General features: G+C 35.6%; 1 protein-coding gene and 1 long non-coding RNA gene across 2 annotated transcripts in view; one reads left to right on the forward strand and one right to left on the reverse strand.

Annotated features, from left to right (window-relative positions):
• Positions 1–5317, reverse strand: part of LOC117935641 — a 25327-nt gene extending 20010 nt beyond the window's left edge. The window contains exon 1 of the long non-coding RNA XR_004654797.1: positions 5307–5317. This is a non-coding gene — a long non-coding RNA (uncharacterized LOC117935641). The remainder of the gene's footprint in view (positions 1–5306) is intronic.
• The window catches only part of LOC117935639 (calpain-1 catalytic subunit-like), a 12310-nt gene extending 1134 nt beyond the window's left edge, over positions 1–11176 (forward strand). Inside the window, exons 2-22 of the mRNA XM_034857961.1 lie at positions 98–367; positions 1142–1211; positions 1289–1407; positions 1635–1768; positions 1878–2052; positions 2542–2616; positions 2783–2868; positions 3384–3458; positions 4071–4231; positions 5582–5739; positions 6025–6036; positions 6152–6341; positions 6456–6496; positions 6649–6717; positions 7103–7160; positions 7320–7381; positions 8543–8611; positions 8761–8839; positions 10094–10210; positions 10439–10491; positions 10688–11176. Of these exons, the coding sequence (XP_034713852.1) occupies positions 116–367; positions 1142–1211; positions 1289–1407; positions 1635–1768; positions 1878–2052; positions 2542–2616; positions 2783–2868; positions 3384–3458; positions 4071–4231; positions 5582–5739; positions 6025–6036; positions 6152–6341; positions 6456–6496; positions 6649–6717; positions 7103–7160; positions 7320–7381; positions 8543–8611; positions 8761–8839; positions 10094–10210; positions 10439–10491; positions 10688–10714 (2082 nt within the window). The 5' untranslated portion in view covers positions 98–115 and the 3' untranslated portion in view covers positions 10715–11176. The remainder of the gene's footprint in view (positions 1–97; positions 368–1141; positions 1212–1288; positions 1408–1634; positions 1769–1877; positions 2053–2541; positions 2617–2782; positions 2869–3383; positions 3459–4070; positions 4232–5581; positions 5740–6024; positions 6037–6151; positions 6342–6455; positions 6497–6648; positions 6718–7102; positions 7161–7319; positions 7382–8542; positions 8612–8760; positions 8840–10093; positions 10211–10438; positions 10492–10687) is intronic.
• Positions 11177–13578: the final 2402 nt, after the last annotated feature.

Here is a 13578-nt window from a genome sequence, read left to right on the forward strand (position 1 = left end):
AGTTCTGATTTCCTTTAATTTCTCGACCATCTCTCAATTTTGTATGCAAAATAATTTAAATTGTCAAAATGGTTCTGGATCTTATTTTACTTAACAGAGCCCAAACACTGCAGCAATGCCTCCTCCCGGTGTGTGTCTGAACATTATGGAGGCTCGTCAAAAGCAAGACGGTTATGGTAGCTTCGCCAACCCTGACAGGTTCTTCAACCAAGACTACCAGCAGCTGAAACAGTACTGTGTCGCCCAAGGAGTAAAATACATCGATGAAACGTTCCCCCCTGACAGGAACTCCATTGGTCAAGGGATACTGAAACCCTCTGACGTGGCCCGTGTTGTGTGGCTGAGACCAGAGATAAGTGCTTTGCACGTGTTAAACAGAAGCAGAAGAGAGCCCATATCACAGTAAATGTTCATCTTTAATTATGTATGTTAATCGTCGTAGTCTGTCACCACCGGGCACTAAACCGATTTAGTTGAGATATCCACTTTCAGTGATTCCCTGTGTAGCACTTTCAACTCAGGTTCTGAGTTCAAAATCAACCTGATTTACAGGTTAGAGTGAAAATTGTATGTTGTCCCCCTGTTCAAATGATTTGCCTCCCAAAGTGCAAACACAGGTACTAAGTGTCTGGCTATGTATGTAATAGCTCATGTGTAGACATTTTTTGAATGCCTGCTATGGTAGTTGCTGATTGAGGCTATATGAAAACCAGAAGTTAAAAAAACAAACTTGACCATTCTCAACACACCATTTAGTAGTACATGTTTAGGGACTGTACACAAAGTATTGGTGTCGGGAGGGGGGCTAAACCTAGTATTTTACTTTTTAAAATGTCATGGCCCTTACCAATCATTAATAACTAAAAACACTAGGTGTCTTGGTTGCTGATTGGCTAGCTATAGAAGAACAAACAATAAAGTATGTGTTCAGATCTCCTGGGAAATAAATATTATGTGATTGTATTAGCAATTGCTAGCAATATTAGCAATATTCTTCTAATGTCTATCTAATAAAATACTTACATGCCCATTTCTGCATATAAATAATCAATGGTAATTGTATTGCAATAGAACATAATATGTGAACATATCCTCTTCTTTCAAAGTTGTTTTTGACTTGTTAACATTTCCTCCGTTTCAGAAAATTGCTCCTTATCCAGCCTTCGTACTTGATGGGGTCTCCAGGTTTGACTTTGCTCAAGGACTACTTGGTAGCAAAAAACTTCTTAATTCATAACATTTTACTGTTATGCCTTATTGTCTCTCTAACAACAATTTTTTTACTCAGGAAACTGCTGGTTTCTTGCATCTATCGGAGCTCTAACATTCCAGAATGACATCCTTGGACAAGTTGTTCCTCTTGAGCAAAAATTTGATGAGAAATACTGCGGGCTGTTCCACTTCAGGGTAAATACTTACATATACTAGCATAGCAAGTTATCATTTTAAGTGCTGTATTTTTCATTGAACATTGATTGCACTCATACTCACTGTGCTGAGTTTGTGATATCACTTTCATCATTGTTATGGCCTGCATTTAAAAAATTTGGCAATTTAACAAAAATATTTTTGAACACCTAAAATGACTGACCACACATATACCTTTATATATGATCTTTTTAAAATAAATTCAGTTCTGGAGATTTGGAAGGTGGATGGACGTTGTCATTGATGACATGCTACCAACAATCAACGGGAAACTAATCTTTGTTCACTCTAAAGACCAAAATGAGTTCTGGCCGGCTTTGCTGGAGAAAGCCTATGCCAAGTAAGAAAACAAACACACATTGTTTCTCAGACATATTAGTTTTGTTAGCATGAGTTTTGTCGTATATCTGGAGTATCTGTAATAATAATATCACATCTACTTGTGCCAGAGTGTGTGGTTCCTATACGGACATGAATGCTGGATCTCCTGCCGAGGCTATGATGGACTTCACAGGTGGTGTTCACATGTGTATCAATCTGTCAGATCCCCCCGCAAACTTGTGGATGCTAATGTGCAGAGCTGGCGAATCCAAGTCACTGATGAGCTGTGGCACACCCCAAGGGGTAAGTACAAATATACCACACAAAACCAACCATGGTTGGTTCTTTTGTTATCTCACATTACTAAGTTCTTTGTTTTTATTTTACTGGAACAAAAGCACTGTCCGAACACTGACAGTAAGATAATAACAACAAAAACAAAAGATTCACTTACAGTGGTTTCTCTGATGACAAATACAACATATGACAAAACTACTTTCAAATAACTAATGTTTAAAAATAAAATAAATCAGCTAAAATACACAGAGCTACCAATGGCTGTGCCATTGTAAACAAAGCAACCAAATGAGTATGCACTTCCAACACATTCCTACTCCCCCATCACGTAAAATACCGACGCTTGGTGACGTGCCTTTGACGTTCGTTATTCACGCTAAAAGTCTCCTTTAGTGTCAGGACTTTTGACGTCAATGCTCAGGGTCGGGACGTACATATATGACACATGGCACAAGATTGGGATGTTTTTTAATGACGAATGTTTTTTTCTTGTAGGTGACAACTGCCAACAAGAAATTGCCAAATGGGTTGATCCAAGGCCATGCCTACACTGTTACGGGTGTGAAACAGGTGAAAAATTAGGAATGCACCTGGAACACAACCAATACTTATCTAAAGGTTATTGTGAAGATTGTATGACCAACCGCTTGCAATCCAAATTTTAAACTTTAAAAGAAGCATATCTTCTGATGATTATTGATTAATGGGACAACTGCTTTTTATGATTGCTGGTCAGATGATAAGCCGAAAGAAAGCAGTAAACCTGGTGCGCTTGTGGAACCCCTGGGGCAACGGAGAGTGGACTGGAGACTGGAGTGATCGGTGAGGACAACTGCCACTCAGTTACTCCCTCACAGTGACATGGCTCTGATATGCAGAATTATTGAGATTATTTTCTAATGACAAGATAAGTGAGGGTGTATTTATTGTCACCTCATGTATTTATTCTCATCATTTGAAACAATTGCAGAGAAGCAGTTGATGGCAATTAAAATCTTAGGCTTCAGACACAAGCCAGCTATGCACATTACTCATCTACTTTTAGCTGAAAGCCAGCAGGTTGGTAACAGCCAGGGTCTTCTGCTTTTCTTTTACAGTACACATAAAATAATTAGTCATTAGGAATAGGTGCATGAGAAGCCTGTGAAACTGTCCTGAAAATCTCCCTCCAGTTATTCTAAAAACCCTGAAGGCAACTTAAAACAAGTTTTTTTCATTCACAGAAAATACCACCTGTACTGTATATGCATTCTGTATGGGTTGAGAAGAAAATTTCCCTCAAAACAACTAATAATGGAATATTGTCTCCCCTTCTTACTTTACAAACTGTCTTCAAGGTCATCTTTGTGGCAAACCGTGAGTGCTAAAGATCGTGAAATGTGCCATTCAGTGGATGATGATGGAGAGTTTTGGTAAGCAAATTCAACCCAATGTTGGCAACCTTTCTAAGCATCTAGATGTTTTCTGTACCACCCATGCCCACCATACAAAGTAACTACTACAAAAACATTGTATGTATTTTGAAAGTACTACTTATGTAGCATTATAAAATAAAACACATTTCAACAAATTTGAGAAAATAATATTTTAAATAAATGTTACTGTGGTGGTTAAGATATAGTATTGATTCACAAATATATCTGGCATACACTAGGTAAAATACAGTATGCATACTGTGTCAGTTACAGGTGTCTGTTACAGGATTGTGATAACATTTTCAGAAACAAAACACTTTGAAGAACTTGTGCAGAGGTTGACCAGAGGGTGCTGTCGTTTAGTAGTAGACATAGGTATGTTTGCTGTGCTGTGAATGTAAAAGATTCCATCTACACCTCTTAAAAAATTGATATTTCCCAAGAGGGATTAATAATAAAAGTACTTCTAACCATACTGAAACAGAAGGAATATATTTATCTTTATGAATCTTATATTGTATTTCTCAAGGTCAGGGTTTCTTAGTTTCAGCATCACATCAAGAGAAAAAAAAAATCACATAATCCAAAATTAATATCTGATGTCAATAGGATGGCCCTAGAAGACTTCTGTACGTTCTACACAGATCTTGACATCTGCTCCCTATATCCCGACTTCCTTGATGGACACACCTCTCGTCGCTGGAAGACCTCCATGTATGAGGGCAGATGGGTTGCAGGAACAACTGCTGGGGGTTGCATGAATAATAAAGGTACTTCCAGGATGTCTGGATTCAAATTTTTTAAGACCAGATATTATTTGTCATACCATGTATTTGATAACAATATAAAATACTAGTGTATGGCACCTGCCATGTCAACATTAACCACAATTTGACTATCTGTCACTGCAACAGACGTGAATATCCTTTTCACCCTCTTAGCTTTTTATTTGCCTTTTGTCTAGGAGGTTACTTATTGAAAATTAAAAGCAAAATACAGCAGGCGAACGTTCTGCACAGAGAAAGCTGGACTAAAGGAGAGTGGAGCAACCAGATCGTCCTTCATATACCCAACTCCATCAGAGCTTTCAAAATTTAAATGAATAAACACTAGAATAAAGCATAATTAAATTGTAGAACACATTGTTAATAATACAAATAATAGTATGTCTGAACTGAACCAATAGATTATTACTGCAATTCTGCACCAAGGTGTTTTGGGCAAGGAACCATTATCCACACTTAATATTCATGAAAAACCCAGTTAAGAGACTAAGAGACCAAAGCTATAATGGAACTTCCTTGAGCATCCAAACTCTTGAAGTTTGGATGCTCAAGTTATCAGCGCAACTGTGCAGCAAGGTCAAACTTTTTTTTATTTTTTATATATAGATTTTTAATGATCCCAGCAGAGTAAGGACCAAGATCTTGAACAGGTCCAAGGGGGCAAACAGTAACATTTTCAACCTAATTTGATTTATTTACAATTCCTATGAAATGATACATTAAAGATTAGATCAGATACAGACTTGACTGTGTTTCTACAGATGTAAGCCTAACTCACAGACAAGTCAATAATTAACATGTTAATTACCTTAATAATTAACTAATAATAAGTTTATAATGCGGTAAAATCAGGACAATTTAAATTTCCAATAAAAGGGATTGTGTCACAATGCTTGTATTTCGATTCAAAGCCAACTTTACAAGAAATTGTCAAAATTTCAAGATCCGGGGCAGAGATAAACAAACTGACAGCTTTTGTTTGAGCTTGTTTGTAGAAAAAGGCTGTTGGCAGAGTAGCATGCTGCTTGCGTAAATTACACAACTTATGCAACAACTTTACTTTGTATGTCACAGAGTGAAGAATATAAAAAACTCACAAGTCCTTTACTGCTGCAAGCTATGATAGTGTAAATTTATTAATAGCTGAACATTTTGAGAACAATTCAAACTTAGTGAGATTATTGAGTAAGACTTGCTTTGCTTTCAATTTTTCAATTGTTTCAATAGTTATAACCAAAAAACATTCCATTTTAAACTTGATAATCAAATCACTTATCCTAAACTTTTCCAAATGATGCAATGCAAATAAATGTTACTCCTCTCTTTGTCTTCCAGACAGTTTCTGGACTAATCCTCAGTTTCGGGTCAAGATTGACGGTGAATATTCACTGAAAGAAGGAGAGAAAAACGTGCTGATATCTCTCATGCAGAAGTCTGACAAGAGAAACAGACACCTGGTCCAAAATTTCCACATTGGTTTCACTGTATTTGAGGTAAATATTAACCTTTGTAATATTATATAAAACATACCCATTGTGTCTGACATAATATGACATAAAAGGTAGCTGAAGTTGTCAGTTTAAGTTAAAAAAAAATAGAAACATAGAACAGTTGGTTAGCAATGCTAAAAGCTAATTCACAGTCTGCTTTTTATTTGCAGGAATAATGTAAGGATATAATAATAACACATGATTTTAACTGAAAATTCGACATCCATTTATTTCATTATTGTTTTTTTGTCCCCAACATGAACTCATCTTCCACTGATTTTCCTCAAGGTAAAGGAAAAGGTAAGAAACAATTTGTATCTTAATCACTAGTAAATCTTCTCCATCCACATTGTGCAGCTCAAGTAAATAATATAAACAACAGAGAACTGAAAAATATGTTTTTTTTTTACTACAGTACAAATTCCCAGCCTCTTTCTTTAGCAGCCACGCACCTGTTGCCCAAACTACCTTCATTAATGCACGTGATGTGATGGAGTTCCTTTTGCTAAAGCCCGGTGAATACCTGATTGTGCCATCCACCTTCAGTCCCAATGAGATATGCTCCTTCATCTTGACCATCCTCTCCAGGGAAGAGACCCACGGCTCAAAATCATCCCAAAATAATCTATGTGGCATATGTCACAGATCACTGGTGTTTCATATTTGGAAAGATTAAAAAACACTAATCCAATTTGGAATGTCTTTGGTCTTTCCTGACAGTGAAAATTCTACTGACCATATGCATGAGCCAGTCAAGAAGGTGTGCACAATTTAACATAAAATGTTGATGATGCTCATGTTATACTGATATTGTGTTACATTTTCTTATACTTTTTGAGAAATATTCTGATTTGAAATTTGATTTTCGGTAAACTGACTTTCACTTTCAATTTCTCATCTTTTATTTCCCAGTTCAACAAAGTCAGAAATGTTCAGGAAGACGAAAATAAGAAAAAGCTTTTCAGCCAATACTCTGACAAGGTAATATGTGTAAACTTGCTAACTAGCCAATTTGAATGCAGTTTGATTACTACTTGGAACTTGTTATTAAAAATGTATTAACTTCATTAATCAATGTTTTTACATGAACAATGGGTCAAATAACAATGTATACATATACTGTATACTTCTTATCACCAATGTATATAAATATGCATATATATATACATGCATATATATATATATATATATATATATATATATATATATATATATATATATATATATATATATATAAACATGATGCATATACATGCATATATATATATATATATATATATATATATATATATATATATATATACATATTTGAGCTTACACAAAGGTTTACCACAGTTTATTATACCTTGTTTTTATTCATTTCTAGTTGGAAGAAGTGGATGCTGAGCAGCTTCAAAGGCTTCTAAATGAAAACATCCTGAAAGGTTTGAATTGTTAAATAACAACCCAAATAATATTAATAGCCTCAGCAAACAGCAAAAGAGCTCAAAGAGTAAATGTGTGAATAAATGATATGGGCATTGCTTTATTGCAGGGTTTAGGCCAAAGTATGCTTTATGCAAATTTGTCTTCTTTTGTAATAGGAGACTTGAAATCGGGGGGCTTCAGCATTGATGCCTGTCGCAGCATGGTTGCTCTGATGGATGTATCCTCTTTTGTGATAAGTATTGTGAATTGGTCTACTCAAAGAATATCTTGTCCTTTTTTCTCCACCTCAGCTCCCAGTTTCATAAGGGGCAATCTCTCACAGTAAATGTAGTTACATAAACACATAAGTAGTGTTCTGTACATGCCAAAACTTGCCTGCCCTTTTGGTGGTTTCACAACCATAAACTGATTTAACCCTTGTGTTGTCTTCCCATCATACTTGAAAATGAACACTTTTTTTACGCTTTTTATCAACGTTTTTAACTTTTTTTGACGGTTGAACACTACATAAAACTAACTTATTAACTTTAGTTTGACAGTTATTTTTGGAATTTATGGCCAATAAACATAATTTATGCAAAATTATACCTAATTTTGTAGATAGAAAAGCAGAAATTAGGAATTATTTAGACTTATTTATAATCACAGTCTGGTATATGTCAATTTTTACTCAATACTATTTCAAAACCACTTTAATTTGTTTTTCAAATGCTATAAAATTTAATGACACACCCCAAAATCCATGAAAGTAAAGATTTGTACTTGCCAAAGAGCGTTGTGTGGAATCTATCATGTTAATTTTGGTAATTACAATTGGGTAGTTAATAAGAATATTGATATAGGAAAATGGGTACATTTGACCCGAGGACAACATGAGGGTTAAAGATCAGATAAAGACATGAAGCACATGTGCACCGAGTCAAACTTTTGATTCCAGTTGACATCTATTTTGCTTGTGTTGATATGATTGTGGCATGGAATTATAGAGTTACCATTTTATCTACTAACTAATGTGATGCATCTGACATTGATTATGATTTGGTATAGCTTGCGCTGTAAATAACAGATTTGTTTTTAAAATGTTCCTCTATTTAAGCTGTTTCAAGTGTTAAAAGAAAATAATATGTGATATATTGATATCTGATTTGTGAACGAATTGTTCTTTTTTGAACTCTTAACGAGAAACTTTCACATTGCTTTAATGGCTATTTTGCTTGTGTGTGTGTGTTTTTTTTTAAATAATTGTGGTATGGTATTTCAGTTATCCATCTTCTTCTGTAATGCATGTGAAAAACAATGCCCTTTTGTGTATTATACACACACAAATAGTCAGGGTAAGACATTAACCAACCGCGCTTATACCTTAATGTTGGGTTAGACATCAATCACCGGCAAACTGAACAGTGAGGAATTTGTCCGTTTGTGGAGAAAGGTCGTCACATACAAGGTAAAATGAACCAATTTTAACACTTCAAACTCAAACAGTTTATGTAATATCTACATACATTACTGTGTAGCATCCTTTTCATTCTACCATTATTACATTGATATGGAAGATTGGCCTGATCATTGATGGTGTTTTCTCTTATTTAACAGGACATTTTCTTCCGCACTGATGTTTCGCGAACTGGAACACTGTCACTGAGTGTGCTGAGGAATGCTTTCTTAGCTTCAGGTAGACCAGTTTATATTTCATTCATTCCCTTGAATATAAATATATTGAGTGGCTTACAGCAACAGAAGTAAATGACTGCCATTTACAAGTCAGTGTCAAACAACACTGGGAAACATGAAAAAGATCTAATTATTATTGTTGCATCCCAAAATGACCAGATTTGCAGCAGCCTACCTCAAACATGCAGTTGATGTTTACTAAGAATTAGTCTATCGACGCTTGTAGTCACAGACCTGACTCTGCAGTTCCCTTAATTGCGGAGCCTAATAGCATCTTTCAGCTCAGTGTTTTGGCTTAACAGCGTGAAACCTTAACGTTTGGGTTGAGTCTCACCCCTGTCATACAAGTCGTATTGTATACAACATCATCACAGTAGGCAGCTGTATTTAGCAACAAATTTCTAATAAACCCAATTCACACCATAATCTTAGCATTAAACAGCAGACAGACAAAATTAGCGACTAGCTGGCTAACATAGTGGAGCATCTAGAAGCTAAAGAGACAGATATTTTCCAGAGGAATTGGTGGAGACCAAAAGAGAGCTGAAACAGGTTGCATATTGGACTTACATGTGCAAGTTGGCCAGAAACAAAATTCCAATTAACTGTGCCGTATCCACTCGATGTGTTGGCAACTGTTTGCTAACAAGGTGATAATAATTTGCCAGTGATTTGTTCACAGCTGGTGTCTACTGCCCCTATCTGGCCTTTACTTTAGTGCTTCCCACCATGCCATGTAGCACTATTGAGAAAAACACCTAGTAGTTAGATTTAGGTATTAGATTAACTTTAATAATGGTTAATTGGAGTGATACACAACCTAGGTGCAATCACTGTTTGACATGACAGGTGCTAAGGAAACAAACTCATTTCAAATATTGTTTTTTTGTACTTTTTGTAATGTATTTTTGGAGATTGAAGCCTGATTTGACCTGGCTTGTAAGTGTAATTATGCAAAACTGTGTATAATCATAAAGCATTTATTCCAGTTTGATAATTGGTAATAAACTTATTAAAAATGTAGCAAGATCTTGCACATATTGCTATGATTTGCAGAGTGCCAGACCATGGACTGCACAAGACTGTATTTCCAGACAAGATTGAACGTGTTGATTTCTATTTGATGCTGACATGCATTTGTGGCTAATTGTGTAGGATGAAACTTGGCTTGTGCAAACATGTGATTTTACCATAAAATGCTAGAAGAATAAACTAAATTCCAAAACTTCTCCTAAGCTCTTGCTGTGTTTAACAGGAATCAGCATCACCGATGACATGCTCAATTTGATGGCTTTGCGCTACGGGGCATCCTCTGGACACATGACGCTGGAGAACTTCATCAGTCTTATCCTTCGCTTGGACAGCATGTACAGTAAGTTAAGTCAAGTGGGACAGGTGGTGTCCACAAAGCACACAATATACTTTAAGATGTAACTGTCCACCACTCTTGCTGTGTAAATATGTTTGAAAAAATACATATCTTCATACTGGACAGATTAAAAGTTCCAATTGGTGGGTCTAGTCTATGTATATACAATTTGTAAAGCTAGTGGCATAATGTGCAATGCAATTTATTCACAGTTTTTGTGTTGCTCAACAGAAATCTTTAAACAACTGTCTAATGGAAAAGCCATACACTTTCAAGAGTCGGAGGTAATATAACTTACCCTTCTTGTCAGAAAATCATGTTTGAACTTGCAGCTGTTGATCTAGAAAACAGAGAAAAGAAATACTGGTCTTAGAATTACACAAGTACATAATATAACTTAATTATATGTCCTGTGACATAAGGTCTAATATTGCTCATATGTTGTACTTCATTTATAACGTGCGTCTTCTTTATTTTCAGTGGATCTGGATTTCAATGTACAGTTGACCCAACAAGGGAGATGGATGGTGCAGAAGCATGAGGAAATACAGGAGTACAAATTTCAAAAGAGGAATTTCCTTTCAATTGCTAAATTGCATATTAGAAAACAAAGATGTGTTACTATGCGAATGAGCCGTTACACACTAACGAAAGAGCTGTTATACTTTTTTACCTCTTTGGTAATGCATTGTGAAAACATTACATGACCGATCTTATAACAAAAAGCAGAAGTACCTTTGTAGACTTTGTGTTTGATGGAATCTTATAAGATTTTAAAATGATAATCTGGATTTTTGAACTATAATTATAATGTTCGATTATCTTATTACTAAGTGAATTAAAAAAGGAACACATTATACAAATACATTTCAGGTTTCAGTACAAACTATGTGACATGGCTTTATTTTTACTGCAAAAACTATGTAGACTAAAACTATGGTAGAATGTACCTGTAAAGGGTTGGAGTGTTATTTGGGCCGTGCACCTTTAGCCTATGTCAACCGCCTGTTTTCTGCAATCAATGATTCATTTTTTTTATTAGTTCATGGTTAACAAATTAATTTTATTAAAGAGAAGAATATAAGCCTTTAATCACATATTTATTCAGTCGAAACCAAAAGGTCTTTCTTTTTCTGTATTGGAAGAGCACCTTAAGTGTGACTAATCACATTACTATGCAAGGGTGTAGTGTTTAGCTTGACAGTGATGGGTAAAATAATTGATTTAAATCAAATGAATAATTTCTTGCTCCATGAGGTTTGTGTTACAATGTAAAATTAAACTACCGGTACATGGAAAATTGCAGTTTACCTGTGCTCATTGAGCAAAGAATTGAGAAGTATGAGGTTCTCCTCTCAGACTATTAGCGTAAAACTGTGTTACAGCAAAAAGGAATACATTTTCGAACTGCGTTACTTTTGTAACGCGTTACTCCCAACACTGGCAGCCAGTGTTGTTCATGTGACAGTTTGAAGTCTTAACTGCCATGTAGAAAAGAAATTTCTATTGAACAATTTCATAAAACTATTTAAAACATTTACAGACCATAGATTTAATTTCCAAACCTTTGAGCAAGAGTTTAAACTGACCAATTGCAACCACTTCCTTCAATTTCCAGAACTTTTGTAAATTGTTCCATGTTGTGGAGACAGAATAGTGAAATGCCACCTTACCAACTTCTGTGCGGACACTTGGTACAGACAGTAGCAGTAAGTCTTGTGAGCGTAAAAAATACAGTCTATTCACTTTTGGTTGAATATATTCACACAGATATGAGGGGAGCAGACGCAGAATACCCTTATAGATGAACATATACCAATGATGATATCCTTGAGATGTGAATTAAAATGGTGCCATAAACACCAAATTTTGAGGGAAATTGGCATGTCATGGGAGCCATTCTAAGTATGTGACACGTGAAAAAATCTTGACATTGATGTTGTCACTAAAATATTCACAAACACAGACTGTTGCACACTGGTGTCCTCGCTGAAGACAGAACAGGGGCAGGACTCTAACACTGGAAGTAAAGACACTTTCCCTGCACAGACTGAGGTACTCATTGTTTAAAATGTTGCTCATGGGTCCTTAGTTTGTAAATACATTTGTCTAGTCTAGTTGACTTGGTCATAAAGTGTATACATTTGTTGTCGTTAACTTTCATGCATTACTGACATACCATTGGAAGAAAGTTTTTGGCTATGGAGTTTTTTACATTTTTTACTTGCCATAAAAAAGTATTCACAGTGGGTAAATATGTGCTGTTAATTAGAACCCAGTTGTTGTTGCTCACCCTTTGTTGTTGTCCCTGTAATGGTCAGAGTTGGCATTGAGCTGCAAGTGGTTCTTCCTGCATTTCATTAACTGAATGCAATATAATATAATAAATGTAAATCTTGTGGGAAATTGACCAGCTATGGGACCCACACTAAATATATATAAGGTAAATAAATTTGACATTGAAACTAATATTCTTGTTGTCACTGTTGCACACCGGTGACCTCCTGTGGCACAAACTAGGCAAAGTAGGCAACATTTTTAATAAGTATGCTATTTAGTCCACCTGACTTGGTCACAATCTATAAATGTGTCCTCTTTGTTAACTTTCATATACTACTGATATACAACTGGAAGAAGTATTCAAAAGCAATTTTACCTGCCACAAGCAATTTATTTACAGTGGGTAAGTATGTACTGTTAATTAGAAGCCAGTTGTTGTTGCTTACCTTTTGTTGTTGTCCCTGTTGGCATTGAGCTGCCTGTGGTTCCTGTGGATGAGATCCAGTCTAGTTAGATGGTGCATTGTAAAACCAGTCAACACCCAGCAGTGTTACTTCATGCACATCATTAACTTTATGTAAAATCCAAACGGTGCTGTTAGGAGAGCAATGCTAACATAGTATACAAGATTAATTATTTGGCTTCAGAGGACAATTGTTTTTAACTGTTTGCAATGACTACTCACATTGATGCTACAATTTTGAAATTTCTCAGTCCAGATAATTAAAGTAGCTTACTATCACTAGAAATACCATATCCTTAAGTGTGAGCATAAAATCTAGTGTGAATGTTACGCGTTTGCACTGGGTGGTGCAGTGGTCGAGGCGGTTCTGTCCAGGTTTGAGTGTGTCTGCCTTTCATATGCATTGCATATGAAATGCATATCATTTTTTTTTAAATGTGGCGCTGGTACTATACATTTAATTTATCTTAATTATCACTTTTAAATAAAGGGCCATAGAAATCAGATGGATTTTATATGAATTTGCCCCTGATTCCTTCAGCTGCATTTTGTCCCTGTTTTTTCTCGGCCTACTGGCATGGATCAGTCCCTGGATTATTCTTGGACTTAGTTTATTATTTTTGACATC

Source organism: Etheostoma cragini, chromosome 20, assembly GCF_013103735.1.
Source record: "Etheostoma cragini isolate CJK2018 chromosome 20, CSU_Ecrag_1.0, whole genome shotgun sequence".
Lineage (NCBI taxonomy): Eukaryota > Metazoa > Chordata > Actinopteri > Perciformes > Percidae > Etheostoma > Etheostoma cragini.